At 47.8% G+C, this 27517-nt stretch overlaps 2 protein-coding genes across 5 annotated transcripts in view; one reads left to right on the plus strand and one right to left on the minus strand.

Annotated features, from left to right (window-relative positions):
- The window catches only part of TIAM2 (TIAM Rac1 associated GEF 2), a 227522-nt gene extending 208789 nt beyond the window's left edge, over positions 1-18733 (plus strand). For both annotated transcript variants that reach the window (XM_059401317.1, XM_059401316.1), the window contains exons 17-28: positions 2681-2860; positions 5379-5447; positions 6022-6147; positions 6991-7099; positions 10510-10689; positions 12403-12521; positions 13452-13560; positions 14197-14255; positions 14879-14984; positions 16042-16129; positions 16483-16637; positions 18123-18733. In XM_059401317.1, the coding sequence (XP_059257300.1) occupies positions 2681-2860; positions 5379-5447; positions 6022-6147; positions 6991-7099; positions 10510-10689; positions 12403-12521; positions 13452-13560; positions 14197-14255; positions 14879-14984; positions 16042-16129; positions 16483-16637; positions 18123-18733 (1911 nt within the window). The remainder of the gene's footprint in view (positions 1-2680; positions 2861-5378; positions 5448-6021; positions 6148-6990; positions 7100-10509; positions 10690-12402; positions 12522-13451; positions 13561-14196; positions 14256-14878; positions 14985-16041; positions 16130-16482; positions 16638-18122) is intronic.
- Positions 18711-27517, minus strand: part of TFB1M (transcription factor B1, mitochondrial) — a 71706-nt gene continuing 62899 nt past the window's right edge. For 2 of the 3 annotated variants that reach the window (XM_059401323.1, XM_059401324.1), the window contains exons 6-8: positions 22197-22324; positions 19362-19647; positions 18711-18797 (exon numbers count right to left, since the gene is read on the minus strand). In XM_059401323.1, the coding sequence (XP_059257306.1) occupies positions 19404-19647; positions 22197-22324 (372 nt within the window). In that variant the 3' untranslated portion in view covers positions 18711-18797; positions 19362-19403. Of the gene's footprint in view, positions 18798-19361; positions 19648-20750; positions 21021-22196; positions 22325-27517 lie in introns of those variants that run through there. The other variant, XR_009404533.1, reaches the window with a different exon arrangement.

Consider the following 27517-nt stretch of genomic DNA (forward strand, 5'->3'; position numbering starts at 1 on the left):
CTGCCAGGGCCATGGGTATGATTCTGTCTATTCCCTCTGTCCCGTGAGCGCAGGCCATGTACCTTTTACAAGTCTTTCTCTGTAGACTGTGGGACAGCATGATCAGGCTGCAGGCAGCGCCACTCCTGGGAAGCCGAAGTCGAGGCTTCTCGCTGCACTGCTGGGTAGAGCACCAGCCAGCCTCACGTGGGATGCTTTTAAAAAATAATCCTAGCTTGGGCCCCCCACAGAGTCTGAGTGAGTTGGTCCAGCCTTGGGTATTTTTTTAAAGCTCCCACAAGTGCGTAATGTGCGGCCGGGTTTAAGAGCCACTGGAAAGGAGGAACACAGGGTTTGGAGTGGTCTGGTTGTGTGCCCTAGTGCTGCTCCTTCATGATGCTTACAGCCCCGGGGGGAGAACAGCTGCCTTTTGGCTGCACTGTTCCATTTGGCTTTTACTGTCATTAGGCTTTTAGGGCATGAGTCATAAGATTTGGTTGTCTTAAACATGAAGTGAGACATTTTGATAAATCAAGATGCATTTTGATTGGTGCCTTAAGATCCACATCTGTTTTCTTTTTCTTTCTTTCTTTCTTTCTTTTTTTTTTTTTTTTTTTTTTTTTGGTATAAGTTTACCCAGAATGAATGTCTTCTGACGGGCGTTACCAGAAAAACGCTTTTGTGTTCACAGTTAATAAACAAAACTGTGGATAACGCATGTATCAAAGGAGAATTATTAGTACTTACACATGCTTTGAACTGTTTGAGAAGTAAATTATTTTGTATTGTATATATAGGTCAGTGCCTAGTTGGATGCTTAGTGCCTGTTATGTGGTTGATCTAACTTCTGCACCAAGATTTATGTGAAAACGAGAGAAATAATGGTATTTCAAGAGCCCCAGAGTCTGGGCGTTCTGGTCACAGACATCTGGCTGGTAGAGGAGCCTCACTTTCACTCTGCTGAGTCGGGCTCTCTATTACAGGGCTCATTCCCCTTGTCCTTCTGGCTCATTTTGTGGTTCTCCCTTGGAGCACGTGTGCTTTCCAGGGCCGTGTCAGCGCTCCTCTTCCCGAAGCCTCCCGCGCACCGCGGAGTGGCTCCCGTTGGTTTATGTTGTCTTCCTCTCCGGTTGGCTCCACACGAGCCCGGGTCGGCTTCCGGCGAGCCCTGGGCTGTGCTTCGGTGCGTCTCACCTTGGCAAGGGTACTGGCTGCTCCTGCAGGACCGGTGTTTTTTCGGGAGACAGAGGCGGCCCTCAGTGGAGACCCACTGAATTGAAAGACTGGCCAGAAGATCAGTGTGGACGGTAGGGCGGGGAGGGAGGCAAGAAGAGAGGGCAAGAGCATCGCGGTTTTGTGTCGAGCACTCTCATTTGGCAGGTGTCAGCGTTTGTAGCAGGGGTGCCTCAGGCCGCTGGGGTCGACCCTTGCACTCGTGTGAGCGGTTCGTGCTCTGAAACATCCCCAAGAAAGTGAACGGAGCATTAAGGTAGTTGTACCAAGTTGAGCTTTTGACCCCAGCCAGAGTGCGAGAGGTCAGGCCTGAAGGCACTTAAACTGAAGAAGGGAGAGTTTTAGCTGAGAGACGGTGGCCAAAGCTGGTGGCGGGGAGTCACTGGTACTGGGCGTGCTGCTTTGAGCAACGGTGGTGTGGGGAGGCGAGCGGAGCGTCGGCTGGACCCTGGCCACTGAGCTGGGCGCTCACGGCGGTGCCAGGGAAAGGCCCCTGCCCCGGACAGGCTTACCCACTGGTGGGTGCTAGGACGGGCTGGAGCTTGGACGGGGTTGAGACGAAAGGAGGAAGAGGTGAGAAGACCCTGAGAGTAATCCGAGGGCACTGCGGGCACCGTGGAAACACACGGGAGGAGACACATTTGAGACCTCAACCCCCCGGGCTCGGGCAGGACCATATAGATGGGCTCCCCTTGAGAAGGTTTTTTCGTTACTGTGCTTAAATTCAAGTAGGGACTTGCGCTGTCGGGGGTACTGACAGCCACCCCTCTTGTCCCTCAGTCTGGATGATTCCATTCCCACTATCATCAGAAAGGTTCCCACAAAGCCGGTTCATCCCTCTTCTCTGGCACTCACTGGGTTTTGCTGTATCACCTGCACCCCTCTGGGCCCTTCTGGGGAAGGGGGCTGTGCAACCCGCAGGGTAGGGGAGGTCCCTACCATCACACCTGTCCCCAGCACGTGCAGCACCTCTGACCTTTTGACTCGCATTCTGCTACTTGGCGTGAGCGCGCGGGGCTCACAGTTGCATTTGAGGGCAGCGCTGCGGGCGTCTTGTGGCCACACCATCCTAAAGTCCTTGTGGTGCCACGTCGTTCTGGAGGCTCCCCACCGTGCTCTTAGAAAGCCGCCAGCTTGGTTTTAGAGCACCCTCAAGTCTATCAAAGCAACGGCTAGTTCTGTGTCTTGTTTGCTAGTTTCAGAATGAAAGAGCCATCTGTCAGACAGCTATTAGGACAACAAAAAAGCATCATGTGTCAACACTGAGCTCCTCTCTTTACTACCATTTTCTGGAATGATAGCCAGGCTTGTTTGAGATGAAGGAGACCATTTGCCCTAGATGTTTGCCCCTGTTGAGGTCGCCCAGAGAGCCCCGGGCGGAGATAAACGCTGTCTGCGTGCTTGCTGGGGAGCCGGTCATCACGGAGCGCGTCCCGTTCATGACTGTCCCCGTCTCGCCCCCTCTCAGAGTGCAGAACAGATCGCCACGCTGTGTAGGAGCTTCAGCGACGCGCAGAGTGACGGCATGGAAGGGCCGAGGGGGACTCGGGACCCACCTCCGCGGCCGCTGGCTCGTCACCTCTCCGATGCAGATCGCCTCCGAAAAGTCATCCAGGAGCTGATGGACACGGAGAAGTCCTACGTGAAGGTAACGGAGGGTGCTGCGTGTTCTTCCCTGCTCAGTGCCCCCCCCCCAACCCCCCGAGGTGGCCGGCTGTCGGCAGGGGTCCCCGGGTCACATGTGCCCGGAACCCCAGCAGTCCTGACGGAGCCGTCTGCTCCTGGAAGCGGCGGATCGCTGTCCGGGGGGTGGGCGAGGGGACGGCGAGCTGGGAGGACTTGGAAGAATTAGATTCTCAGCTCGTTGCGTTACCAAGGTAGCTTTCGCTATGGAAACAGATGTTCTGGTTTGTCATCTGCAGTCTGTGGGAAAGGCGTCTGTGCTGGTGGCGGGAGAGGGCTGGCGATGACTTCAGGGGCTGAGGAACCAGGGAACAACTTGCTCACCAGCGGCTGTTGGGGAGGCCCCCAGACCTGCCTGGTGGCGGTGGCCCTGCGGGACAGGTCCCACACAGAGCCGCGGTCATCACGGGGCCGCTCCCACCCTGGCACAGAGGGGTAGGTGAGAGGATCTTCAGTACCCGAAGAATTCGTTTCTTTTTCTGAGGACCCCAGTCTGTAGTTTGAGAAACAATTTCTGAAGGACACTGGAGCCTGGGAAGACAAGGGTCTTCTGCCGTCTGTGTTTGCTGGAAGCAGCATGGCACCGGGCAGTGGCTGCCGGTGCCCCCAGGCTCTGCCTCAGGGTGGCGGCACGGCCTCGGGCGGTCTCCCCCCAGTCCCTCTCGGACGGGCGTGCCCGTGTTCCAGCGTGCGTGCACACGGCTGTCACCTTCTTCGTCCACACGGCAAATGTCAGCCTCCCCTTTCATCCCTGTCACTGTCATTTCATCTGGACGCTGCAGAAGGCCTGCTCGCAGGTGGGACTGCCCAAGAGCGGCTCCTTCTGGCCCCACGGGGAGAAAGAAAAGCTGTAGAGTTGGCAGTTGACTTTCTTTATCCCATGACGTCCTGTCCAGTATGTCACATGGGGAGATGACTTGCACCCGGGGGGCTCAGACCCGGCTTCTGGGTCATCCCGTGAACGTGACAGCCTTTCCGAAGCAGCTGCCTGCACTGGGTGGTTTGAGGCTTCAGAGACCCTCTGGCCCCCCGGGGACGGTGGGCACGAGCTTTCAACCACAGAGGCAAGGGTGGAATTTCTATTGCTGCCGACCGCGTGCCTCTGCTTCCCCGTTCGGCCCCACCGCATCGGGAGGGTTGTTTTGCTGAGATGCTGGCAGAGGACTGAGATGGATGTTCTGGGTGAGCTGGACAGAAAGGACCCTTTGCTCTGCAAGCAACCCTGCACTTTGTTTTCGTAGGGCTGCAGCTGGCTGGCTCCGCGGCTCAGTGCTCCCGGCTCCCGGTGTGTAAGTCCTCCTGGGCGGCCCCAGCCGGCACGAGGAAGGAGGGCTGCCCGTCACTGTCTCTGACCCAATAACCAGCACCGGGTGCCTCTTGTGATTCGCACACACACGCCACTTTTGTTTTGTCATTTCTCTTTGTGGCTGACATTTAACACGGAATTTTAGTTCCTGTTCATCTAACCTTGGTCCCTGCATGCAACTTGGAATTTGCAGCACTGGTGTGTTCGCCGAGATACGGTTCGGTAACTCCTCACGTCGCCCTGCTCTGAAGCAGTCACTATGGAGGATGGTGAGGGAGGGAAGGCCAGGGAGCTTTTCACTGCTGCATAGGAAAGGGCATCACAGGCCTGTCCACTTGCTCCCAGAACCTGTGCCGTAAAGTCCTGGAGATTTCTGGCCCTGGCAAAGCTCTTCTGGTCTAGATTTCTCCACTGTAAAATGAGGGAGCAAAGTAATGGACTTTGTAATCAATCACATCTAGCATTTTCATTCTCCGAATTCTTTAGAAAAAATGAAATAAGAAAAAAAAAAACCTTTTCTATTACAAAGGTGTATCCTGGTCTTGGCTTCAAATTATTAAATAAACCTATTATCTAAAGAGTTTTGTGAACACTGTCCACTCCCGCTGTTCTGTACTGCTGGAGTCCAGTTTACTGGAGACTCAAAAGTGGCCTAGACTGTACACATCATGACTGCACTTAACCTCTGGAAACTTTTCCTTGCATCTGAATACGGGAGTTTGAAATTCCGCTAATGCGTCAACTCCAAAGTTGAAGAGCTTCCCAGATCTTGTCCCGCGCCTCTCAGCTCCACGGCGGGGCTGTCGCCATGCTCCCTGAGACAGAGGAGGAGGCAGGGTGAGCTGCCCGGTGTGGTCACTCCCGACAGAGGTGCCTTGCCAGAACCCCCCTTCTCTGCAGGGGGATGAACAATGCTGCCCTTGGTCATGAACGGAGACTGGCTCTGCCACCAGGCTGTCGAACCAAGCAGGACAGGTGTTCCAACTGCTGAGTGCACTGGCTACTAGTGTCTGTGAATTAGGTCAGAAATAATTGTAACCACCTTTAGGGTCATGAATTGCAAGAAGACTTGAAATCCATCTTTGCCGGTGGGAGTCTGGAGCTGTGGTTAGGGTTGCTGGAAACTCAGGTTTTTTGGAGATGTGTGTGATAAAGATTCTCTTCTTCTGCCTTTCAGGATCTGAGCTGCCTCTTTGAATTATACTTGGAGCCACTTCAGAATGAGACCTTTCTCACCCAAGATGAGGTAATCAGTCCCTTCCCCCTGTCCCCTGACACATAGGTCAGTCTGTTTGCCCATTAGTGGACCTCCCCGGAGGTTCTGTCCGCTGATCCCCAAAGAACATCCAGGACTAAAGGGTCATCAGAGGGACCCAGATGTGGCCTCCTCTAAAACTTTTTATGTGGCCTCTGCCATGTGAGGCTCAGTGAGAAGAGTTTACCCATGTAGGACAGTCAATGTCCTTTTTGGAAAGAAAGTGTGGCCAAAAGTCGCTCTTTAATTCATGACTTGTTAATGTTAAATCTCAGCAATTAGTTCTTTTCTACTGACTTCCATTTTTTGCTAATTTGAATCCATTTACATTCATTTGAATCCATTGTTACATCCACTTACAAGGTTATTTTAGAATTACTAGAACCAGAGCTATAAAAATTCTGTGTATAAACTAGGTCACGGAGTGAATATGCTGCCTTCTTTGAAGGATGTCCTCTGTCTGCTTCTTGGTGAACAGCCTGGGATTTGCCTGTGTCTCAGGGTTAGAGTGGTCTCTGGGTCTTCATTGCTAATACCCTCTTTCTGATCCCGGCCTTCATATTAGATGGAGTCACTTTTTGGAAGTTTGCCAGAGATGCTTGAATTTCAAAAGGTGTTTCTGGAAACTCTGGAGGATGGGATTTCAGCATCCTCGGACTTTAACAGCCTTGAGACTCCCTCACAGTTCAGAGTAAGTGTTTTTAAACTTTGGTTTTAAGCAAAAATAAATGGGTGGTGTGCAGAACGCTCCCTTGAAAAAGAAATTGCTTTCCCTTGCCCATTGACAAGGTAAACTTAGCGCTCTCATTGTGCTGTTTTCCTCTGGCAAGGAGTAAAAGCAGGCCACATTTTCATCTTGAGTGGTTCCGGTAGTCAGAAGTCTGAGCGGCACAACTTACGTAGAATCGGCCTGTGGCTGAGCATGTCCACCACACTGTTTGCTCAGATCTACAGAACCATATGTAGGGAGTTTGCTCGATGCAGGAACCCCTACCCTGCATCTACTCTCACATCTTCATGGTCATGTGATGCTGGAATGAAAAGCATAGGTCAGTGGTTCTTTGATGAAACCCTGTCTCCAATGTGGGCACCAGTGAGTGGTGAGGAGCCCTTTCGGGGAAGGAAAGGTGCAAGACAGGAGAAGGGGGACAGGCCAGGATACAGACAAAAGCATCTGTCCTGAGTCATGCAGAGGTGGCTTGACTGATGTTCCTCCCATATCATTCGTATCCCACTTTGCCGGATGTATTTTTGTAGAACTTTCTTGTCCTGTGCCCGTGGTGTCAGTAGGCTCTGCTACCAGAAAGCGTTCAATCAAACTAAAGGTCTCCTAGGGGAGTGCCAGGCTGTTCTCAATCTACTGTGAAAATGGGGTAGTCCTGAGTTTATTTCATTTGGTGGTTTCTCTGCGGCATTAGTGCCCTGGTGTCTGAGAGACAGGTGCCATGGATGCACCAAAGTAGTCAGATGCCATCTCAGAGCCAGTAGGCACTGATTAAACCATGTCCAATGTGACTTTTCCCTCCCCTTCCAGAAATTGCTCTTTTCCCTCGGAGGCTCTTTCCTTTATTACGCAGACCATTTTAAACTCTACAGTGGATTCTGTGCTAATCATATTAAAGTACAGAAGGTTCTGGAGCGAGGTAAGTTGCTCATACCTTTATAGTTGTGCCTTTTTTTTTTTTTTAGTTCTTAAGAGTAAATTTGCATTTAATAAGTAGAAATAAGTGCAGTTTTAATGGATCATACTCTGTTCTTGACCTTTAAATTGACAGACTTTAGAAGAAAAAATTGCCGGTTTATTTCAGTTTATTGGTAGCAATGAACACGTGTCCTACGAGCAGAGATGTTTCTCAGCCATGTGTCACTCGGCTGTTAAATTACCTCTGGATTTTTTTCTTTTATTTTTTTGCCAAATTCCCTGATCTACAAACCAGGAACCCTAAGCTGGTGGATGGGGTGCTTTCTTCCTTTCTCCTTAACCGTCTTCGGCCCGAGGATCCCCCGCAGACCCCACCACCGCACTCCCAAGCAGTGTGGTCACTACAGTTAAAGCCTTTTTGATGGAACCAGGCAAACAATGAACAGCCCACATCCTGTCCCTGAAGCACCCTTCATCTCTCCACGTTTATAGTGTCTTTTTTCATTGGGTTTCACTGAAGCCTTTCATTTTCTGGAAGCCCAGATAGACTCGTTGGGCGGACCTCAGCCATCTTCCCTCCATGCGGCCTGCTGACCCCGCTCTGGGGGCCACGGGAGAGGCTGTGGGACAGGAGAGGCTGCGCATGCGCCAGCCCGCAGCGGGCGAGGCCACGAGAGATGCTGCGGGGCGGGGCCTTGTGTGCTCCTGTCACACCGCTCAGGAAGGCTGCCTCACCTGCGGCCGTCCTGTGGCTGAGGCCGCTCCCGCAGCCGCGCGCCTGAGAGGAAAGCTCTCCGGTCGGCTCTGTCCGGAGCGTTTCTGGCGCGTTCTTCGGCATCTCATTTCTGGTGGCGGGGACAGCAGGGAAGGTGAGGGGGGCCGGCGCGGGCCGGGGCCGCGGGGCCCCTGGCTCCGAAGGCACCTTACGTCGGCCCGACCCGGCCCCAGAGAGGGTCACCGGGCCGCCGCCGCCGCCTCATTCTCTCTCGGGAATGGGGGAAGCCTGACCTGAACGAGCCGCAGCCTCCGCCGGGATGACGTCATACGTTTCTGCAGATCAGCCCTGCCGAGCTCCTAGTCCCTGGCCCTAACCCTTGGCTGGGTTCTGAGAGGACCTTCCCCAAGGGCCTTGCTTCGGATCCCCAGGGATTGCGGACACCGGAGCCATACTGGGTGGCGCCCCTGCCAGCCGGAAGGAAACCGCGCCGTTTGGCTCTTCAGAAAGGTTTCAGAGCGGGAGAAAGCTGCATGGTCACCTGAGGCCACCGCCACACTCAGCGGCCTCTGCTAGGAACCCCGAGCCTGACGCTCACCCGGATCCCCGCCCTTATTCCAGCACCCCCACCCCCAGCTCTCCGCTGCGCCTTAAGAGTGGTCCTGCCATGCCCCTAGGCCCTAACCCTAACCCTGTGTTGGGTTCTGAGGAGTGTGTCCCCAAAAGCCTGGATCCAAAGGCCCCGGGTTTGGGGACCTTGAGCACTACCAGAGGACTCAGCCTGCCACCCAGAAGGAAACCCTGGTCTTTGGAACTCCGGAAAGAGTTCCGTAGTGGGAGGAATCTGGAAGCCCCTTAAGCCCCCTTAAAGCCACCCGGACATTCAGCAGTCCCGCAGACGACAACCCAGAGCCTGACACTCACTCTTATCCAAGCCCTCAACGCTGCTCTCCATAAAGGTCGTATCAAAGCCGGCAGACGGGGTTCTGTCATACCCCTAGTCCCTAACCCTAACCTGGGGTTGGGTTCTGAGGGGTCTGTCCCCAAGAACATGGATCCAAAGCCCCAGGGACCGGGAAGCCTTGAGGAATACCCGTGGTCTCAGCCTGCCACCCAGAAGGAGGCCATTGCATTTGGAACTCTCAGAGGTATTCAGAGTGATGGAAGTCTGCGTGCCCACTCCCGGCCACGTCCACCTTCAGCAGGGCCCTGGACACAAACGGGATAAAAAGCACTCACCCTGGGCCTTGAGTGCCTTCTTTAGAATGACAGCGGGCCTCATGCATCCTCTCCCATTTTGATTTGCCGGCTCTCTGGAAGCCAGGGAACCCTGGCTCTCTCCTGTGACAGTGACAGTGGCCAATGTGTGGGGAGAGGTCTGTACTTGAACTTTTTTAGTTGCCTCAGCAGGGTGGTAGCAGCCAAGTTGAACTCCAGACCCGTTTCTCTGTCATTATACAGTTCCAGGTGGCACGAATAGGATCTGAAGGTTGCCCTTCAGTGTTTCTCTCTCAAAACCAGGCAGCAGTCTCTCCACAGCATCACAGAAGGCGTGTCGAGGTTTATCCCAGCACTCAGAGCATTTAGCTGGTTCCATTGAGGCAACCCTGCCATTTGGTTTCAGTCTGGATCTTCACAGTATCATAGAAGAACAGGCTACAGGTTAAGAAATGGAGTCTTGTGGTGCTTCAGGGGAACAAGCACCAACCCAAATCTGTCTCCCTACTCGCTTAAACAGAGATCTGACTCCCGTCAGCACTTCCTCAAGGAACACCTTCTTATTGACAGTAGAATTAAGGCACACCAACGCTTTGCTCCGTTCTGAAGGATCATCCCACCATCCACTTTGGTGGTCACATTCAAAACGGCACATCATCTCCTAGAAGGTGTAGATTTTTGCCTTTGCGACAAAACCCCAAATACGGGTATAATTTCATTCAAATTGGCTGAATTCCAAGCAGATGGTTAAGCAGTGTCAGCAGGTGGACTCCAAAGCAGTGACACATCCACTGACACTCTCTCAAAATTGAACGGGGTTGGGTTCCCAGGTGTCCCCATCATAACGTCAGACGCTGGACACGGCTGGCTTTCCCTGCCCGTAGCGGTCTGAAGGTCACATCCGACGGAATAGACTGGTCAGAGCTGTGGAGTCTCTGAAGCCTCGGAGAAGGCTGCACTGCTTATCAGTTTATTTTAAAAGAAAACAAGATAGTCCCTAGTGTATAGAAAATTAACAGTCCATGCGAGGACAGTGGGGGCAAATTACTAGTTTATTTTGCTATAGGATTTTTTTTTGCAGGGTAGGTGTAGGGTCTGGATGATACTGTTTTGTGGCTTTATGAATTGGTTGATTCTTTAGGCACCTCTGACAGTCTCTCATGGGGTTGCATGTGAATATGCCCTGAAAGACATTCCTGCATTTCAACTCGGTGTTCCTCTTGGGTGTAGAGACTGTGCTATTATATAGGGAGCCTTGTAAACTCCCGTTTTCTATGGGACTTGCCCCCAAGCTGTGATGCTGAATCCGCGCTGACAGCTGGGCGCCTGACCCTCTGAAGCATTTGCGTTTTTATAAAAAATGCCATTAGGAGGGCTGCAGAAGTGGATGAGCTAGAACTTCATTCAACACTAAATGAAGTAGGGTTTCATTTATCCTGCTGTGCTCTCCTAAGGGTCTCGTATCCCCCTGCTTGTAGCTAAAACTGATAAAGCCTTCAAGGCTTTTCTGGATGCCCGGAATCCCACGAAGCAGCATTCCTCCACCCTGGAGTCCTACCTCATCAAACCCGTGCAGAGGGTGCTCAAGTACCCTCTGCTGCTCAAGGAGCTCGTGTCGCTGACGGACCACGAGAGCGAGGAGCACTATCACCTGACCGGTAAGAGGGCGGGCTGCGGCCGCCACGCGCTGAGCCTGCGAGGCCCCACTTCTCTTCCCTGCTTCGTTTCCCAGTCTCAGACCTGCCTCCGTCCTGCAGTTGTTTTTTTTTTTTTTTTTTTTTTTTTTTTAAATTTTATTTGACAGACAGATTACAAGTAGGCACAGAGGCAGGCAGAGAGAGAGAGGAGGAAGCAGGCTCTCCGCTGAGCAGGGAGCCCGATGCAGGACTCGATCCCAGGACCCTGGGACCATGACCCGAGCTGAAGTTAGAGGCTTTAACCCACTGAGCCACCCAGGCGCCCCCGTCCTGCAGTTCTTAAGCTTAGGTAGAATCTACGTGAAAATAGTCTTTAGATGACAGGATCCTTGGACAAAATTATGTCGTCAGAGAAGTCCCGTTCCCTACTGGAGGGATGATTCCGTTTTCATTTTTCAAAGAACGTATTTGGGGTCGGGGAGGTGAAATCCGTTGCATTGGGGTCTCTTGGCTAGCACAACAGCGCTGCCCATTTTCCTGCCCCCCTCCGGAGGTTTTGTATTGCCGGCGGCCCGGAGCCGCTGCGGGATCCGCTGGGTGAGGCTCCACCTTGTGGGGACTTGAGAGCAGAGCCCAGCCCCGCAGCCTGGCCCCAGCGACAGTGGCGGAGGCGTGTCTGCTTCTGTACCCTCGATCCAGGTTGTCAGATACACAGAGCCCTTCAGACTGATGGTAGAGTGTCCTTTAAAGGGATGCTTAGTAGTACTGAATAATAAACACTGAAAAGAGTGTTAATTAAACTGGCTCTTTTTCTCTGACAAGCACGGACTTTTGTATCATAAGTAACAAAGACAAAAAAATTTTTTTACATGTGGGTTAAATTCAACAAGTAAATGATACGAATTATGATTAGTATTCAAATAATGTGAAAAGATCCTTTTTCACCAAGATGATGTTTAAGTGGTTAAAAATTGCCTTCTAACCTTGCCTCCAAACTGAATTAAAATACCGAATCAGGAGAACAAAATATGAAAAATACTAAATTTATAGGTAACCTGAAATTTTGCTTTTTGACTGTGACAGAGTCCTTTTGTCCCTCACATGCCCAAGTAGAAAGTTACTAATAAGCACCGTGTATAATGCAAACAGCGGCTCTGGCCACGAGGGGCATTTACAGAGACACGAGTAAGGTCTTGCTAACCAACTGTTGTAGTTCACAGTTCAGTCATTGGCCTAGGAGGATAGGCAGCATTTACGGGGAGGCACAGAGCCAGTCACTCTTGGGTTTCGGTTCTGGCTCTGTTCCTCATTTCTCTCTTTAGAAGTCTGGGAAAATACTTACTCCCTCTGCACCCCAGTTTCCTCATCTGCGAAGTGGGATTAATTACAGCTCCTCCAATCATTGAGTTGCTGTGGGGACGAAATGAGATGATTAACATCTCATCTGTTATAGTACCTGCCAAATTGAAGGTGCTCGATCAGTATTAGCTGTTACTATTAGTGATTATTTTTACCTGTGTTTTGCCTCATTTCAAAGAGAACTGGAGGTCGGAAGATCATTCTACTGTTCTTCATTATAATGACTGGGTTACAGTGGGCTGTGTGAGCCACACCTGAGTAATGCTTCTGTTAGTAAGAACTGGTCTTGAATCCTGGCTTGAATCTTGAGCTTTTTCATTACTGCTTTTGGTAGGACTTAAACAAAATTTATAAAAATGATTTCATATTTTTCAGAAGCACTAAAGGCAATGGAAAAAGTAGCGAGCCACATCAATGAGATGCAAAAGATCTACGAGGATTATGGGACCGTGTTTGACCAGCTAGTGGCAGAGCAGAGTGGAACAGAGAAGGAGGTCAGTGGGACTTCTGGATTCTGGGAGGCATTTGTTCGCTGCATCTATAGGTGGTCTCCAAACTAGGCCACTGTGTTCAGGCTCTCCTATAGGAGAATATGCTTTTTTTTTTTTTTTTTTCTTTTAAATCTTAGTGCTTGCAATAAGCCATACTCATTTAAGTATCAGTGGAACATAAAATTCATTGTACTGGTTTAAGAATGTAACCTTATTTCACCTTAACATTGTATGAAAGTAAACAAGTATCACTAAGCTTATATCCCTACCTCCTCCTCCCTTTCCATGGGACGTGAGGCAGGACTCATCCCAGAGGTGGGCTCGTACATGGAGAGCGCGAGCTGACGGGGAGGCAGTGGGAGCTAGCAGCTAGAGAGAACCTGATATCTAACATTGGTGGCTATGTCCTTACTTACAGAATTAGTTGAAGTGGAATTTGAAAATTTCTGTATTTTTCTTTTCTGGTTGATTACTAAACTAGAATCTTGAGCTTTTAAAGTCTACGAATAAGGAAACAGTTTCCGTAGAGAAGGCAAGAACAGAAAACAACTGGAGTTTAATTTTTTGTTACAGTTTCAGTGTTGGTCCTTTTTCTTTGCAGGCGTAGTCTAGTTATGGATCAGGAGAGTGAATGTGCTAGAGCCTGAGGTCAATATTAATGAAGATACTTTGGATGGACCTCAATGTCCATTTACATATAATATGTACACTGAACCAAACTCCCGTTCTAATTCTGATTTTATTCAAAGTTCGATGCTTTGCTCATATTTTCAAAACCTATATACTATTTAAAGGCCCTATGTTTATGGGGGGCATAAAAATCATATTGAATGTACTTGGAATCCTCATATATACGTATGTGATTCAGTGTCCAACATGAGACAGCGTACCCCTGTGGTCTCTATGTCTTCATCTCCCGTTTTTATGATACAGGTAACGGAACTTTCCATGGGGGAGCTTCTGATGCACTCTGCAGTTTCCTGGTTGAATCCATTTCTGTCTCTAGGAAAAGCCAGAAAGGACCTTGAACTCACAGTGTTTGGTTAGTATCCCATTTTGAAAGAATGTAAACTTTAAAAAGGCTGGTGAAAATGAAGATCTTTCTAGACCCACCGGTCCAGCTAACTCCTGGTTTTCAGAAGGAGTTGGAATCATTGCTGTAATGGCTTTTGACTTAACAGAGCCAGCCTCCAACTATTTAAAATGCTGTCGCTCTGCATACTCATTATCTTGTTCTCCCTTCTGCTTGGCTTAGTGGTTCTGGCCAAGTGTTACAGAAACAGATCTCCTGAGGCTATTTTGAAACCTGCTATCTTAATTGTTTGCTGCATTTCAAAATGTCTTAATTCTCACTAAGACCAATTATAGACCGTGTATTCTCACTGAGATGAACACCATGTCCTCAAATTTCAATAAAACAAAACAGGGATTTTTAAAAAAAATCGCCAAGACCTCCTTCAGATGATCACTTTTAAGTAAGGAGATATTTGTGCATCATTGGCAATCTGGTCGGAGGGAGAGCAGCATTTATTCCCTCCTGTGCTCGTATAGGGGGATCTTGGAGCATCCTAAGTTTGAAGAGCTTTGTTCTATTCAAACATTCTAAGTCTTAGTTCAATCTTGGAAGAAAGTTTGTACAAATAATGAAAGACTTTTCTTTTTCTTTTTCTTTCTTTAGTTTTTAAGAGAGCTGTCATCCTGGTTTATAAAGAAAACTGCAAACTGAAAAAGAAATTGGTAAGACAAGAAGTATATTTCACGAAAGCTACCTCTTCATGGCTCTGTCCTGGCAGTATTGACGCGAGACGCGCGCTCAGCAGCAGCGCCTGGCTAGACTAACAGGACTTACTCCCGGGGTGACTAACCAAACCAGACCCTCGGGCTGTTTCTTATTCTCCCCACAAACAACGTCCGTTTTAAAAGAAGATTTATACAAATACCTGTGCTGGGGCCTACACAGAAAATCAGCTTCCCTATCCCTGAAAATGGCCCATGTTTGCACCATGCATGTAAGAGACTACGTAACTTTGTTTTCAAACGACTTTTAACCTTAGTTCAAACAAAAACAAAAACAAAAACCTTAGCTTAGCTGTGGATACCACAAGCCATCAATGATTACTGTTCAGAAGGAATGAGGACACAGAGGGCTGGTTGTCATTCTTGCTTGTGTCTAGCCGTCTGTGCTCCCCAGACCACAGCTCTGCTGCCCACCCCCCCCAGTCTGAGCTCTGAGAACCGGGAGTGTACCTGCACCCTGACCACTCACACAGCTGTAAAGAACTGCAAGTTTCGAGTCCCTCCACAGGTCTCTGAGTGAGAGCTTGCTCTAACACTTTTCTCTGGGGGCTTTCCTGTTACAGCCCTCGAATTCCCGGCCTGCACACAACTCTGCTGACTTGGACCCATTTAAATTTCGCTGGTTGATCCCCATATCCGCACTTCAAGTCAGACTGGGGAATACAGCAGGTAATGGTTTCCTGCGGTAGGATGCCAGGAAAAACTTTTTTTTTTTTTTTAATTTTCTAAGATTTTATTTGTCAGAGAGAACACCAGCAGGGAGAGTGGCAGGCAGAGGGAGAAGCTGGCTCCCAGAGCAAGGAGCCTGGTATAGGACTCGATCCCAGGACCCGGGGCTCATGACCTGAGCTAAAGGCAGAGGCTTTTAACTGAGCCCCCGAGGCATCCCCAGGAACACACATTATAATGGTACTTATTTGCATTGTGGAATGAAAACCTAGGAAGGAACCTTGGGAATAATTTTTGAGTTTTATTTTATAGGCAAAGAAAAGGACAAGAGAGATGTTTTTTTGTTTGTTTGTTTTTAAACAGACTTTTAGAAAAAGTAAATGCCAAATTTGGCTTTTCTTTGCCAAGTATCTATCTCTTGTGTCCTTATTTTTGCTATCAATGGTTTTCAACACTTTTTCCCTAATATTCTGATACCTAAAATTTGTTAAACAAAGGACCATAAACCTAAATTTAAAAAATTCTGATACACCAGAAAATTCCTTAAGATTAAACAATATTATACGTGATATTAGAAAACAAAACTTCAACCTTGGAAAATTGTTCAGAGGTCCTTCTAGAATAACCATGTTCTGGAGACGATGCCTCTGGTGGCAGAAAGGACCAACAGTCTAAGGCATGCACCGATGCTCTGGGTCCATTTCATTTTTGTTTGAACGGGGACTGACTTTGGGCTGACCTGTTTTACCTCAAGGACCTGAGCACATCCTACTGTTCCTTTCAAAGAATACAATGAATGGAATGGGGTTGACCAACAAGATCCATTTAATCTCTTTCCCAGAGAGCTGGAATCCAGGGCTAGGGAGAAAGCAGACCGAGGTGGATGGAAAACTACCAGGAAATGTAGAAAGTAACTAAGAAGTACTTTGGTAACTATTTGTGAAAGTCACACATAGAATGAGACACGAAAGAAAATGATGAGACTCAGGACAGGGAGTATTTGACTTTTGAACTTGACATCTCTGGCAAAATTGTAGACTTGTTTCCTTTCACACAGGGACAGAAAATAATTCTGTATGGGAGCTGATCCATACGAAATCAGAAATAGAAGGACGGCCAGAAACTGTCTTCCAACTGTGCTGCAGGTATTTCCGACTTCCAAAAATTAGAGCCAATGGGAAAAAGAATTACGCTCTCTTAAAAATGGGAGTTTATTTTAGTGCTCTCCTGAATTTTGATGACTTTGGGATCACACCCAGCCTCCCCCGCAAATGGCAGCTATGTCTGTAGTAGAATACATTGATTGAATATATATCCACATCTTAGTGCTCAAAGGCGCTTCAAAAATGATCATTTTTCCTTTGGTAAGTGAGGAGACCACGACACACAGAGGCTGGGTCACTTGCTGTCAGGACGCGTCAGGTCCACACCCGGGAATGCGGACACGAAGCACAATGACTTGGGACATGACTGCTGTTTTCTCTTCCCTCCTCACCAGTGACAGTGAAAGCAAAACCAACATCGTCAAGGTGATTCGCTCTATTCTGAGGGAAAACTTCAGGCGTCACATCAAGTGTGAATTACCCCTGGAGAAGACCTGTAAGGACCGCCTGGTCCCCCTTAAGAACCGAGTTCCTGTTTCAGCCAAGTTAGGTGAGAACTTCGTGTTTATGCAGGAAATCATGGGCTTCTCTGTAAGAATGTATGTATGTGCTTGTGACACAGCATTGAGTCATCACTTTGTAGAGTACCGGGGTGGGGGGGGGGTGTCTGTAAGCCCTGAACCAGACACCCAGATCCACAGAGTAGTGTGTGAAGGTGGTGGAGATTTTATTTCAAGGAACTTAAGGGACATCTCAGTGGCTCATTTGGTGAAGTGTCTGCCTTCAGCTGAGGTTGTGATCCCCAGGTCCTGGGATTGAGCCCTGTGTCAGGCTCCCTGCTCAGTGGGGAGCCTGCTTCTCCCTCTGCTGCTCGCCCTACTTGTGCTCTCTGCCCCCTCTCGCTGACAAATAAGTAAACTCTTAAAAAAAAGAAACTTAAAATGCCTCTTGCTCCCACACCTTGTATAAACTATAACCACCCCCAACCCCAAGGCCTCATCTTACCAGCAGCCGACAGAATCTCTCCACCTCTTCCACCGGGATGTGCAGGACTCCCGGGCCTTAGCTTGGCTTACTGCAGTTCTCCTAGAGCTCGGAACAGCTCAAGGCATCTAGAAAGCCAATACTTGATGACTTAATACCAAGAAACCTTATATTCATTCTGACCCAGTCAATTAAGTCACCAAATTACACTTCCCTTAAACTTTCTGGCTACTTTTAAAATTTCAGTTAAAATGTTAAATTTCCTGCTTTTAAAATTTCAGCTTAAACTCTTTCTGTATTAACTGTTTTGTTAATATCTTTGGTCTTGTTTGTAGTCTTTAAATTATTTCTTTTCTCTTTATTGGTCACAGTGTGACCTCTTTCAAATTCACTGTATATTTTCTGTTTTTTTTTTTTTCTATTGCCAAAATAAGCTGTAGCCATTGAAACTTTACTGTTATTACACACACAAACACATCACAGCAGAGCCCCCTTTTCCCTTCAACCCAAGAGAAGAGAACTAAACACACATGAATGATTAAATCATTCCTATTAAATCTCTGGAAGTTGGCTAGAAGTTCCAGCAGAGACAGTACTCACGAGTGATGAAGGGCGTTTTTCTACTTTTAATGGGGCAGCAAGGCAAACCGACAAGGTGAGAAGGTAGGTGTACAAATACGGCATAATCTTTGTTGTCCAATTTCATTAGTGAAAGAAAGGGGCCTAGATTTTATTCGTAACTAAGAGTCCTAGCCTTTGTAATAGTTTATAGCTTGTGGTCCTATCTAAACAATTGAGCTCTGGTAATAGGCCATCTAGAAACTCCAAATCATCCAACGTAAAATTTCAAATAAACCTAAGTAAAAAATTTCCACACCTGCAGTATCTGCGAGGTTCTTTTTCCCCCACAAGTCCCAGGATATTGGTAACAGGAGTGAGATGATGATGAAATCTTAAGTAATTAAGGTGATACATCTTATACATTGCGAGTATCGGGCATTGTAGAGTCCGTTTCTCGATCACGAGGGGAAACGCGCTTCTCTCATTGCAGCCTCCTCCAGATCCTTAAAAGTCCTCAAGAATTCCTCCAGCAGCGAGTGGCCCGGCGAGCCCGGCAAGGGCAGCAGCTCGCTGGACTCTGACGAGGGCAGCCTGAGCAGCGGCACGCAGAGCAGCGGATGCCCCTTGGGCGGGAGCAGGCAGGATTCCCTGCAGCAGCCCCAGCCGGGCCTGGCTGATCTGTCGGACAGTCTCATCAAAGAGAGTGACATTCTGAGCGACGACGAGGACGACTACCATCAGACTCTCCAACAGGGCAGCCCTACCAAAGACATTGAGATTCAGTTCCAGAGACTGCGGATCTCCGACGCCCCGGACGCCAAGCCAGCCGAGCAGCCCGGCACGGAGGGCCGGCCCAAGGGGGAGCAGCCCAAGCTGGTGCGGGGGCACTTCTGCGCCATTAAACGGAAAGCCAACAGCACCAAACGGGACAGGGGAGCTTTGCTGAAGGCACAGATTCGTCATCAGTCCCTCGACAGCCAGTCTGAAAATGCCAACCTTGATCTCGGTTCTGTTCTGCAGCGGGAGTTCAGTGTCCAGAGTTTAACCTCGGTGGTCAACGAGGAGTGTTTTTATGAAACAGAGGGCCACGGACAGTTGTAGTCCAGTCTCCGGCCAGACGTGGGCTCGGCTGCTTGTTTCACTTAAACTGGTGGCCAAGTAGAAACTGCAAAAAAAACTACTCATTATTGGGTTTTGTGCAGCATACATTTTCCCACAAAATAGTTGTAAAGATTTAAGTTATTTTAATTTATTGTAGATCAGAAAACTAGATTAAACTGATCAGAATCTGTAAATTACTTAGTTTATATCCCTTTTGAGCAGGTATCAAAATGACTTAGGATCCTTAAAATTGCAGTCTATTTTAATTTATGTGGAAGAAGTAAGATGGGGAGTTGTGATTAATAGTTTTTAAAAGGCCATTGTTTTTTTCCAATCCTTCGGGGCATTTCCTTTGAGCTGTTAGTTTTTGCTTTATTTAAAGCATATTTATTTTTAATGGGGGTGAGGGGCACAATGTGCAGATATTTCACTTTTGTAAGGTTGTAACAGATGCTGTTTATACTGAACATGTTATATCTATGCAGTATATATATTAAAAGAGCGCTTGTACTGTATCTTATTTGATTATAGTTATTTTCTCTACCAAGCTGCACAGTAAAAGGGAAGGGAGTCACATCTGGTAATCGCATTTTTGTTGTCCTTCTGTAGAAGACAAGAGAGTACACACCTGAGCAGCTCAACACTGTGGAAAGCAAAATTTGGTTTGCTGTTAGAGTCTGTGTTTCTCCTTGTCATCCTCTTTTTCCTGGTTTTTGCTTTTATTTTGTTTGAGTTCTTCTCTGAAATTATAAGCAAAGAGCAGTGGGTCTTCATCACACATTTTTCGGTAAACGTCACAAAGACTCTTAAAATGTGACACCGAGAGCTGGGTGGGTCGAAGGGTAGGGTCCACGTCTGCCAACTCTAACAGTTTTCCAGTGCTTTCCACGCGCTCAACCTCAGGGAATAACATTCTGAGGAAAGAAAATAATCAAAATTTTACTAAGGAATTCTGTAAATCAGAATGCTTCTTCCTTCTGCTCTCATTTGAAAATGACATTATTTCGACAACTGACAAGTGGAGGGAGTGGAGACAGCTGGAGTGACCTCGGGGCCCCAGGCCAACGGAGAAGGATTTTGACCGTGGCACCAGGTACAAAGGACCACTGAAGGCAGAAATCCTCTGACCTGTGAGGTGTGTCCACGAGGAAAAATATCTTCCAAAGCTCAATCAATATAAGCACCTTTAAGGTAAGTTTAAAGAAACGTCTACTCAGTTGTATTCTTGTAGAAATGTTAGATTTGCTTTGTTTTTTTTTAAATAAGAGACTTGTCTTATTTCTTGATTCTCTTAGCTTTTGTGACTTGTCACCCCCTAGGAATGACCTTTCTCTGCAAAGTTTAAAAATAGGTGAGATGAAAATGCAAACAGTTCCCTTTTTTAGATTTACCTTGTAGCATTTTTGCAACCGATTTGAAGTATGTATTTTAAATTTCATCTAACCAAGCTGACCATGGTTTTAAAGCGAATAACAAAACTGAATGAAAGGCTGCAAAGCTACACCTGGATTTTCTTTCTTTTCTCAACAGTTGATGGCTCTACGGGGCGCACAGGTCATGGCCAGTGGAGATGGGAGTTTTTCGTACAGGCTGCTGGTCCTCTCAGTAAGGAACTGAACTGCCCGTTCCCAATGGTGTTGGGTGAGCTGTGATCTCAGAGTTCAGGTTCATGGCAAACGGGGGGGAGCACTGTGTGGGTGCGTGTGACAGAAGGACACCCACAGGTCTAAGCGGGGCACCCTATTTGGGGTCCCTCTCTGCACAAAGAACTGCGCATATGAGACGAAGGGGCCCACCACGTAAGGTGGAAACGCTGGGGCCAGCTATGAGACCCATTCCAGGATTTCCAAAAGTAGGAGGCACTTTCTGTGATTTTTTTTTTCCTCCCCCTCCATGAATCAGGGCCATTGTGTACAGCTGTGCAAGTCCCACCTGCGTGCAGGGTGAGTGTGAGCCGAAATCCGGCTCGGCTTCTACTCGTCAAATAACGCACGTCGCGCTGGGGCCTCCAGCTTACCAGGGGTGGTAATGTGCTGCCATCCTTCCCACCGGCACCAAGACAGCCGGTGGCATCCGTCACGGACTCTGCTCCAGTATAAATCCTGGCCTAATTAGAGCCAGCAAATGGCAAGACAAGGATTTAGCAGCAGTCAGCTCAGATCCTCCAGAATTTGTGTGGGCTGCAGGGGTTTCAGGACGCGGCTGCTCGCCTGAACCTGAAGTCATTCCACGGGCTAAGAGGACACTTCATGGAACCAGAGAGAGCGCGGAGAGATGAGGCTTTTGTCTAAAGGGGAGGTGGGATCAGAAGATGAGAAACGTGTGCCTAGGAAGCCAGGTGCCTTTAACAGCTAGACTTTGGCTATTATTAGTTGGCAGCCTTTTAAAAACACATATCACACACAGCTTCCTGCCTTACTTGGGCCTAATTAAACATTTTCTTGGCTGAAAATATCACTGAGGTCATTTCAGGGCCTCTGGACGTGCGTGGGCCCTGACGCACTGCCTTCTGTCTGGGTTTCCAGACGGTGGCTGTGCACAGAGCAGGAAGCGCGGCAGAGGGCAGGAGCCCCCGCTACATACAAACGCGCTTGCAGGAACACCTCGTGACGTCGTGCTGGCTGTTTCAACATCTTACCTGCTTCCTAGTTCTAAGTGTGTCCTTGAAAGAGATACAGCGACTTGGTGGAAAGTGCCCAGTAATTTAATCAACTGCCTAACGGACCCTCCATAGAGACCCTTAAATGATGGGTTCAGAGAGCTCCATGCTGGGAGGTGAGGAGCCCAGAGAGGGCACAGAAGCCCTATACCTCTTCCATGTGGCTGTTCCTGAGCTAGAGTCTTTATAATAGCTCGATAAATGAAAGTGTTTTCTTGAGTTCTGTGAGATATTCCAGCAAAAGAGCGAACCTGAAGTGGCGTGGGGTGGGGGGTGGGGTCAGAGAAATGCCCATTTTGTGACCTGTGGCTCAGACGCGTAAGCAGGGACACTTGTGACTAGCTTCTGAAGTGGGAGCAGTCTTGTGGCCCCTGAGCCCTTAACCTGTGGGTTCTGTGTCACTCTGGGTGGTTCATGTCAGACTTGAACTGCAGGACAACTAGTTGGTGCCTAAAGACCTGGAGGAGTTGTTGGTGTTGGAAAAACCACCACACAACGGGGTCAGAAGTGCTGAGCATAAGAACAGCTCAAATGGCCTGCCCTGAGAACTCAAGGTCATTCTCAACTGCGCGAGTGTGTTTTTAGCTTGTACTGATGCTAAAGCGAAACCTGCTGGCAGCCTCTGAGCTTAAAGCAGGACATCGCCTTTTCCTCTGGGGCACTCAGTTTGTTCATCTCAGGATCTGAATGGCAAGTGACATTTACAGATAGCGTGAAAAATCCTAAAAACAAGATTTTTAATTTTAATAAGTGCTTAAGGATTTTAGAAAGGGTGCCAGAGAAAGGCAGAGAAGGTGTTCTTACCCAAGCCCTCGGTAGCAGTACTTCCTCCGGAACTGAAATGCATTCTGAACGACCTTCTCCACCAGCTTGAAGGGCTGCTCGATCCTGGGCTGCACCAGGGGGGTGAAGTGCACCACGCCCACGTCCACCTTCGTGGAGAACAAACATGCATCATTTTGTGGCATGGCAGAACGTGACTAAACAATTCGTCTTTGTCAAACAGGCAGTTGGTTCTGGACCCCGTGGTTCTCATAAACCCTTACGTGGACTCCGGCTTCATCCCCTGCAGGCCGGTAAGCTGCCGCACTTGGCCTTGAGCTGACGCAGTCATCCCAGTTGCGTCTGCTCTGTAATGACCTCCGTAGACCTGTGCTGGATGATCCCTTAATTTTATAATGTGTTTACAATGGCCTTTAAGATCAATCCAAGTAATCATTAAAGTCAGCAGGCAGCTAAGAGAGAGCATTCTAGTACTTTGCTTCGGAATGTGGAAAAAATAAGCTGCTGCAGCAGTTCTGGCTAAACGGCCGGGCTTCCAAACACAGAAGAGACGGCAGATGGCCCCCCAGGGACCACTTAGTGCTAAACTCCCCAGAAAGGGAATCAGTTAGGACACCACTTATTTTGGGTAGAGACACTGATTAATGAGCTGGCCCAAATTCATGCCTGTCATCTGCACGGCCACATCACTTTCTGGGGGTGACCTGAAATGTTCTGGGAGGCCCAGGCAGGATCAAACAGAAAGTGGAATCTCCACCCCCTCCCCATGTCAACTGTATGAGTGGTGAACTAGCACTAGCAGTTGAGATTCTTTAATTATCAGAAAATAAAAGTTTTCAGGCTTATCTGTTAAGAGATTTATACCCTTAGTCTAAAAATGGACTCATGGTAATTCGCAAGTCTATATTCAGAATAACAAAGCAACAGTATTGCAAGTAAAGACAAAGGAGAAACAGGAGTCAGAGCAGTTACCATACACAAAATGCTGGACAGAGCCTATGGGCTAATGAATGGGAAGTCTGTTCCTAATTTACAAAAGCCTTAGTCTCTAAGGAGTTGTAAATTTGCTACTTAGAACATCACACATACTCTACAAAGGCTAAGTACGTACAGCAACTGGTGCAGTAGGGGTCGCACCACTGCTTTTCAGAAGGAATTCACTCCATTTTTAAAATTCCACAGGGGTTATCTTGTTCTCTTGCTTCTAAAAATCCTTGTGGCTATCAAACTCCTTAAAATCAGCCTGTCATACATGAGAATGGGAGTGTGTTCAGTTTCTTGATTTTAGGGTGTTGGAAAAGTACTTGTGTATGATGTGTGGACAAGAAAAGAAAATGAAGACATGCCCGGCCCCAGGGGCCCTGGACAGGCTTTTTGAAGAGGAGCCAGTGGTGTTTCACCTGCTGCCTTGACTTACTCTTTCCTTGAACAATCACTGATCCTGTCCCTAATGTCTCGGATCAGCGGCGGCGCACCTGCAGGATACCTAGAGGCGGCCCGTGGGAGGCGTGCTGAGGACGGCCTCGGCCGCAGAGTGAAGACCGCCAGCAGAGAGGCCCTTCCACACCGACTCCCCGAAATATCCATCAGCCTTCAGGCTGCTTTAGTGGAATAGTAGTTATTACACTTCAGAGAGTGACTATCTGTAACGTTAAATGTTCTCATTAAATTTAAAGTTTCTCAAATTGTGTTCTGTGTGTTGCTTCATCAGTTTCTCCGAATTCAGTAACGAGTACTTGGACAGGAAGTGAGGTGCTGGGTTAACAAGCCAGGACCTTCTGTGGACTGGCACAAACCACCACCAGGCTCCAGGGGTCTGCGAGAGTCACTGAGGAGGCTAAGGTGGCCTCGGGGTTTTGGTGGAGTGGACAGAAGCATGGCAGTGAACAGGAAGAAAATCCGGCTTCCTCTGAAAGCATTTCTATGACAGGAAAAGAGCTCACGTGTGGAGGACGGAGGAAGAAGCCGCCCCGAATCAACGATAATGACTTTAAATGCCAAAGACTCTGCTCACAAACTCTGAAACATCCATCCCCACTTTTCCTCCTGTTGATCTGGAACACAGACGTGAACCCACATGTCCAGGAAGGTTCTAGGCCTCGCCCTACCCCATCACTCTCCACCTCCCCGTGCCACTTCCCCCACTAGAGCCCACTGGCATGGCGTCCCGTCCTTGTCCCCTACTCTGCCGCCCTCCACGGCGACTCGCCGCCCATTCTTCCCCTTTACCACGGAATTCTTCACAGGCACCCGGGGTGATCCAACAGCCTCCCACTCTCCAAGGAAGCTACTCTGTTAGCGAAATGGGATACAATCTGAGCCCCGGCTAACCCCAGCCCATGAAATATAAAAACTATATACTGTTCAAGTATTATCAAGGACAAAGGCTCAAATACAGGGTTAGATACAATCTCCTTCAGAAACGGCCACTTCCAGCTTTTTGGGATTTTAAAATGTGGCCTCTTTGTCTGATTTTATTCCTTTGAAATAAGGTTGCTGTTTACAAATACAGGAAATGTCTCGCATTTGCTTTAGATAAAGTTCTTTAAGCCCAGTACGAATATAGCAGCGCCCTATGTTAACTGCAGGAGCCTTCTGAAGTCGGGGTGTAATTTTGTTACCCAATTAGGCTGGCTACAGGATATCCCAGCTTCAAGAAAATACCCGCTCACCCTCTGATCCAATACCGTTCCCATTGAGCGGAAGGACCCTGAGAAACTCAGTGTGAAAATGACTACTCCCACAGTGTGTCCTGCTTCTCTGGGAAACCTCCTGTACTCTTCTCTACTCCTGACGCCAACAGCACTTTTCAGTGCTTCTGAATGATGGAGCCCATTTTCTCTTGAAATACAGGAAAGCTGCTTGGTAACTAGGGTAACAGATAAAAAAATGCTTTTTACTTATAATTGAATGCTTATTTAAAAATTGCAACCATTATTTTTTGCTTCCCTGAATTTTAACTCTCTTAAAGGGTTCCCTTACCAAAAAAGAAATCAGTATATAGGCACCAGATGCACTTAAAAATTCTATTTTAATGTTGTCAGACTCTTTCCAAACTCAAGTCTACTGGTATACCCAAATGACCTTCTAAAGCTTCAAATTAAGGGATTTATAGCGAATTTAAATATTTGCCTCTCAAATCCACTCTAATATCAATGCTGTACCACGCTGAGATTATGTTTCCCAACCCTGGCAGCCGTGGCTACAAAAGGCGTCAGGCAGCAGTTCCATTTTCCAGGCCAGCATGTCTAGGGCATGACTGCTTACGAGCTCAGAGCAGCACTTTGGACTCATAAAGAGACCTGGGATAAGAAGCTGTTCAATCTCCAGCCTTAGATACTGCCAACTCGGATCAAGTCAACGAGAGAAACGGGAACGCTGAAGAACGGGCAGTCAGTTCCTGACCGAGAACCGTAACACGCCCAACAGCTAAATAACCACCACAGGCACAACAGGGGCCACAAGCTAAGAAACTCAACACTTCCCCTGGCGTTCACGACCATTGAAGGACAATCCGTGGAAGGAAAAATCATTAGGAAGCTACAGTTTATAGTTAGCTGAACCGAAACCATAACTGGGAAAGGCTAGAAGGGTGAGAAGAAGGACAACAGAATCATCGACAAGCCTTCAGGAGCGAGAAGAGAACAATTTTCAAAGCTCAAGGTGGCACAGTCTCGGATTCGTTTCGATGGGATTGGAAAGGGTGTGGCTGCATCTGCGACGCCCGGGAGCACCTGAGGTTTGGGAGAAGCACATTCGGGGTCCGGTGAAATGACAAGAGCAAGGTGGGCTGCTGGGGTCCTGCACCCACCAGAGTCTGACTCTTCAGGTGCCTACACCAAGCTAACGACAGCCTCCAGTTACAACTGCCCCGGACACGAGTAACAGAGCGGCAAGTCACTAATGTCTGGGATACTCGAATTACATGTTTTGTAGAGAAACCATCACAAATATGAATGTACATCAAATTTCCTGTAACTGGTTTATACTGCCTGTAATCTTTGTTCTAGACCCAACTTAAGGACAGAATTTCTGTTTTAAAACTTTAAAATGCAAACACTTTGATAGCATCCCACGTGTACTCAACATGGGCTAAAACACGGTTCATGCCAACACATCTTTCTTTAGAGCTTAGAATTTGTATTTTCCTATAGCAATATCAATTTCTCCATAAGTTCTACCCCACCTTTTCTCCCTCCTATAGACTTTTGAATGGTTTTTCTCTTTCCTCAGAATCATGAAATAGTCACAGTACTTCCCCCTCCGAGCCCAAGTATGTAAGAGACTAGAGCATGGCAGCGAGCTGACAGTGTAGGAGGGTTCCCTCTACATGCTTATTTTACTTTCTAACTCATGGAAGTCTGGGGGTGCCTCAGAGCCTTCCCTATGGATCACAAGAGAAAAAAAATAAGATGACAAAACAGTATTAGAATAATTGGGGTCCCAGAAGGAGAAGAAAAAGAGAGAGGGGCAGAAGGTATATTGGGGCAAATTATAGTAGAGCATTTCCTTAATTTGGTGAAGGGAACAAGCATCAAAATCCAGGAGGCACAGAGAATCCCCCTCAAAATCAATAAAAATAGGTCCATACACTATCATTTAATACTAAAACTTACAAGTCTCAGTGATAAAGAGAAAATCCTGAAAACAGCTCAGAACAAGAGGTCTGTAACATACAACAGAAATATTAGATTGGCAGCAGGCCTATCCACAGATACCTGGCATAGTATATTCAGAGCACTAAACAAGAAAAATATGCAACCAAGAATACTATATCCAGGCAGGCTGTTATTAAAAATAGAAGGAGAGATAAAAAGCTTCCAGGACAAACAAAATTTAAAAGAATTTGCAAACACCAAACCAGCCATACAGGAAATATTGAAAGGGGTCCTCTAAAAGAGAGAGCCTGAAGGTAACAGACCATAAAGGAACAGAGACAATATACAGTAGCAGTCACCTTATAGGCAACACAATGGCACTAAATTCGTATCTTTCAATAGTTATCCTGAATGTATATGGGCTAAATGCCCCAATCAAAAGACATAGGGTATCAGATGGATAAACAAGACCCATTGATACTCTGTCTACAAGAAACTCATTTTAGACCCAAAGACACCTCCAGATTTAAAGTGAGGGGGTGGAAAACCATTTACCATGCTAATGGACATCAGAAGAAAGCTGCGGTGGCAATCCTTATATCAGGTCAATTAGATTTGAAGACAAAGACTATAATAACAGATGAGGAAGGACACTATATAAGGGTCTGTCCAACAAGAAGATCTAACAATTTTAAACATCTATGCCCCTAACATGGGAGCAGCCAATTATATAAACCAATTAAC

Source organism: Mustela nigripes, chromosome 5, assembly GCF_022355385.1.
Source record: "Mustela nigripes isolate SB6536 chromosome 5, MUSNIG.SB6536, whole genome shotgun sequence".
Lineage (NCBI taxonomy): Eukaryota > Metazoa > Chordata > Mammalia > Carnivora > Mustelidae > Mustela > Mustela nigripes.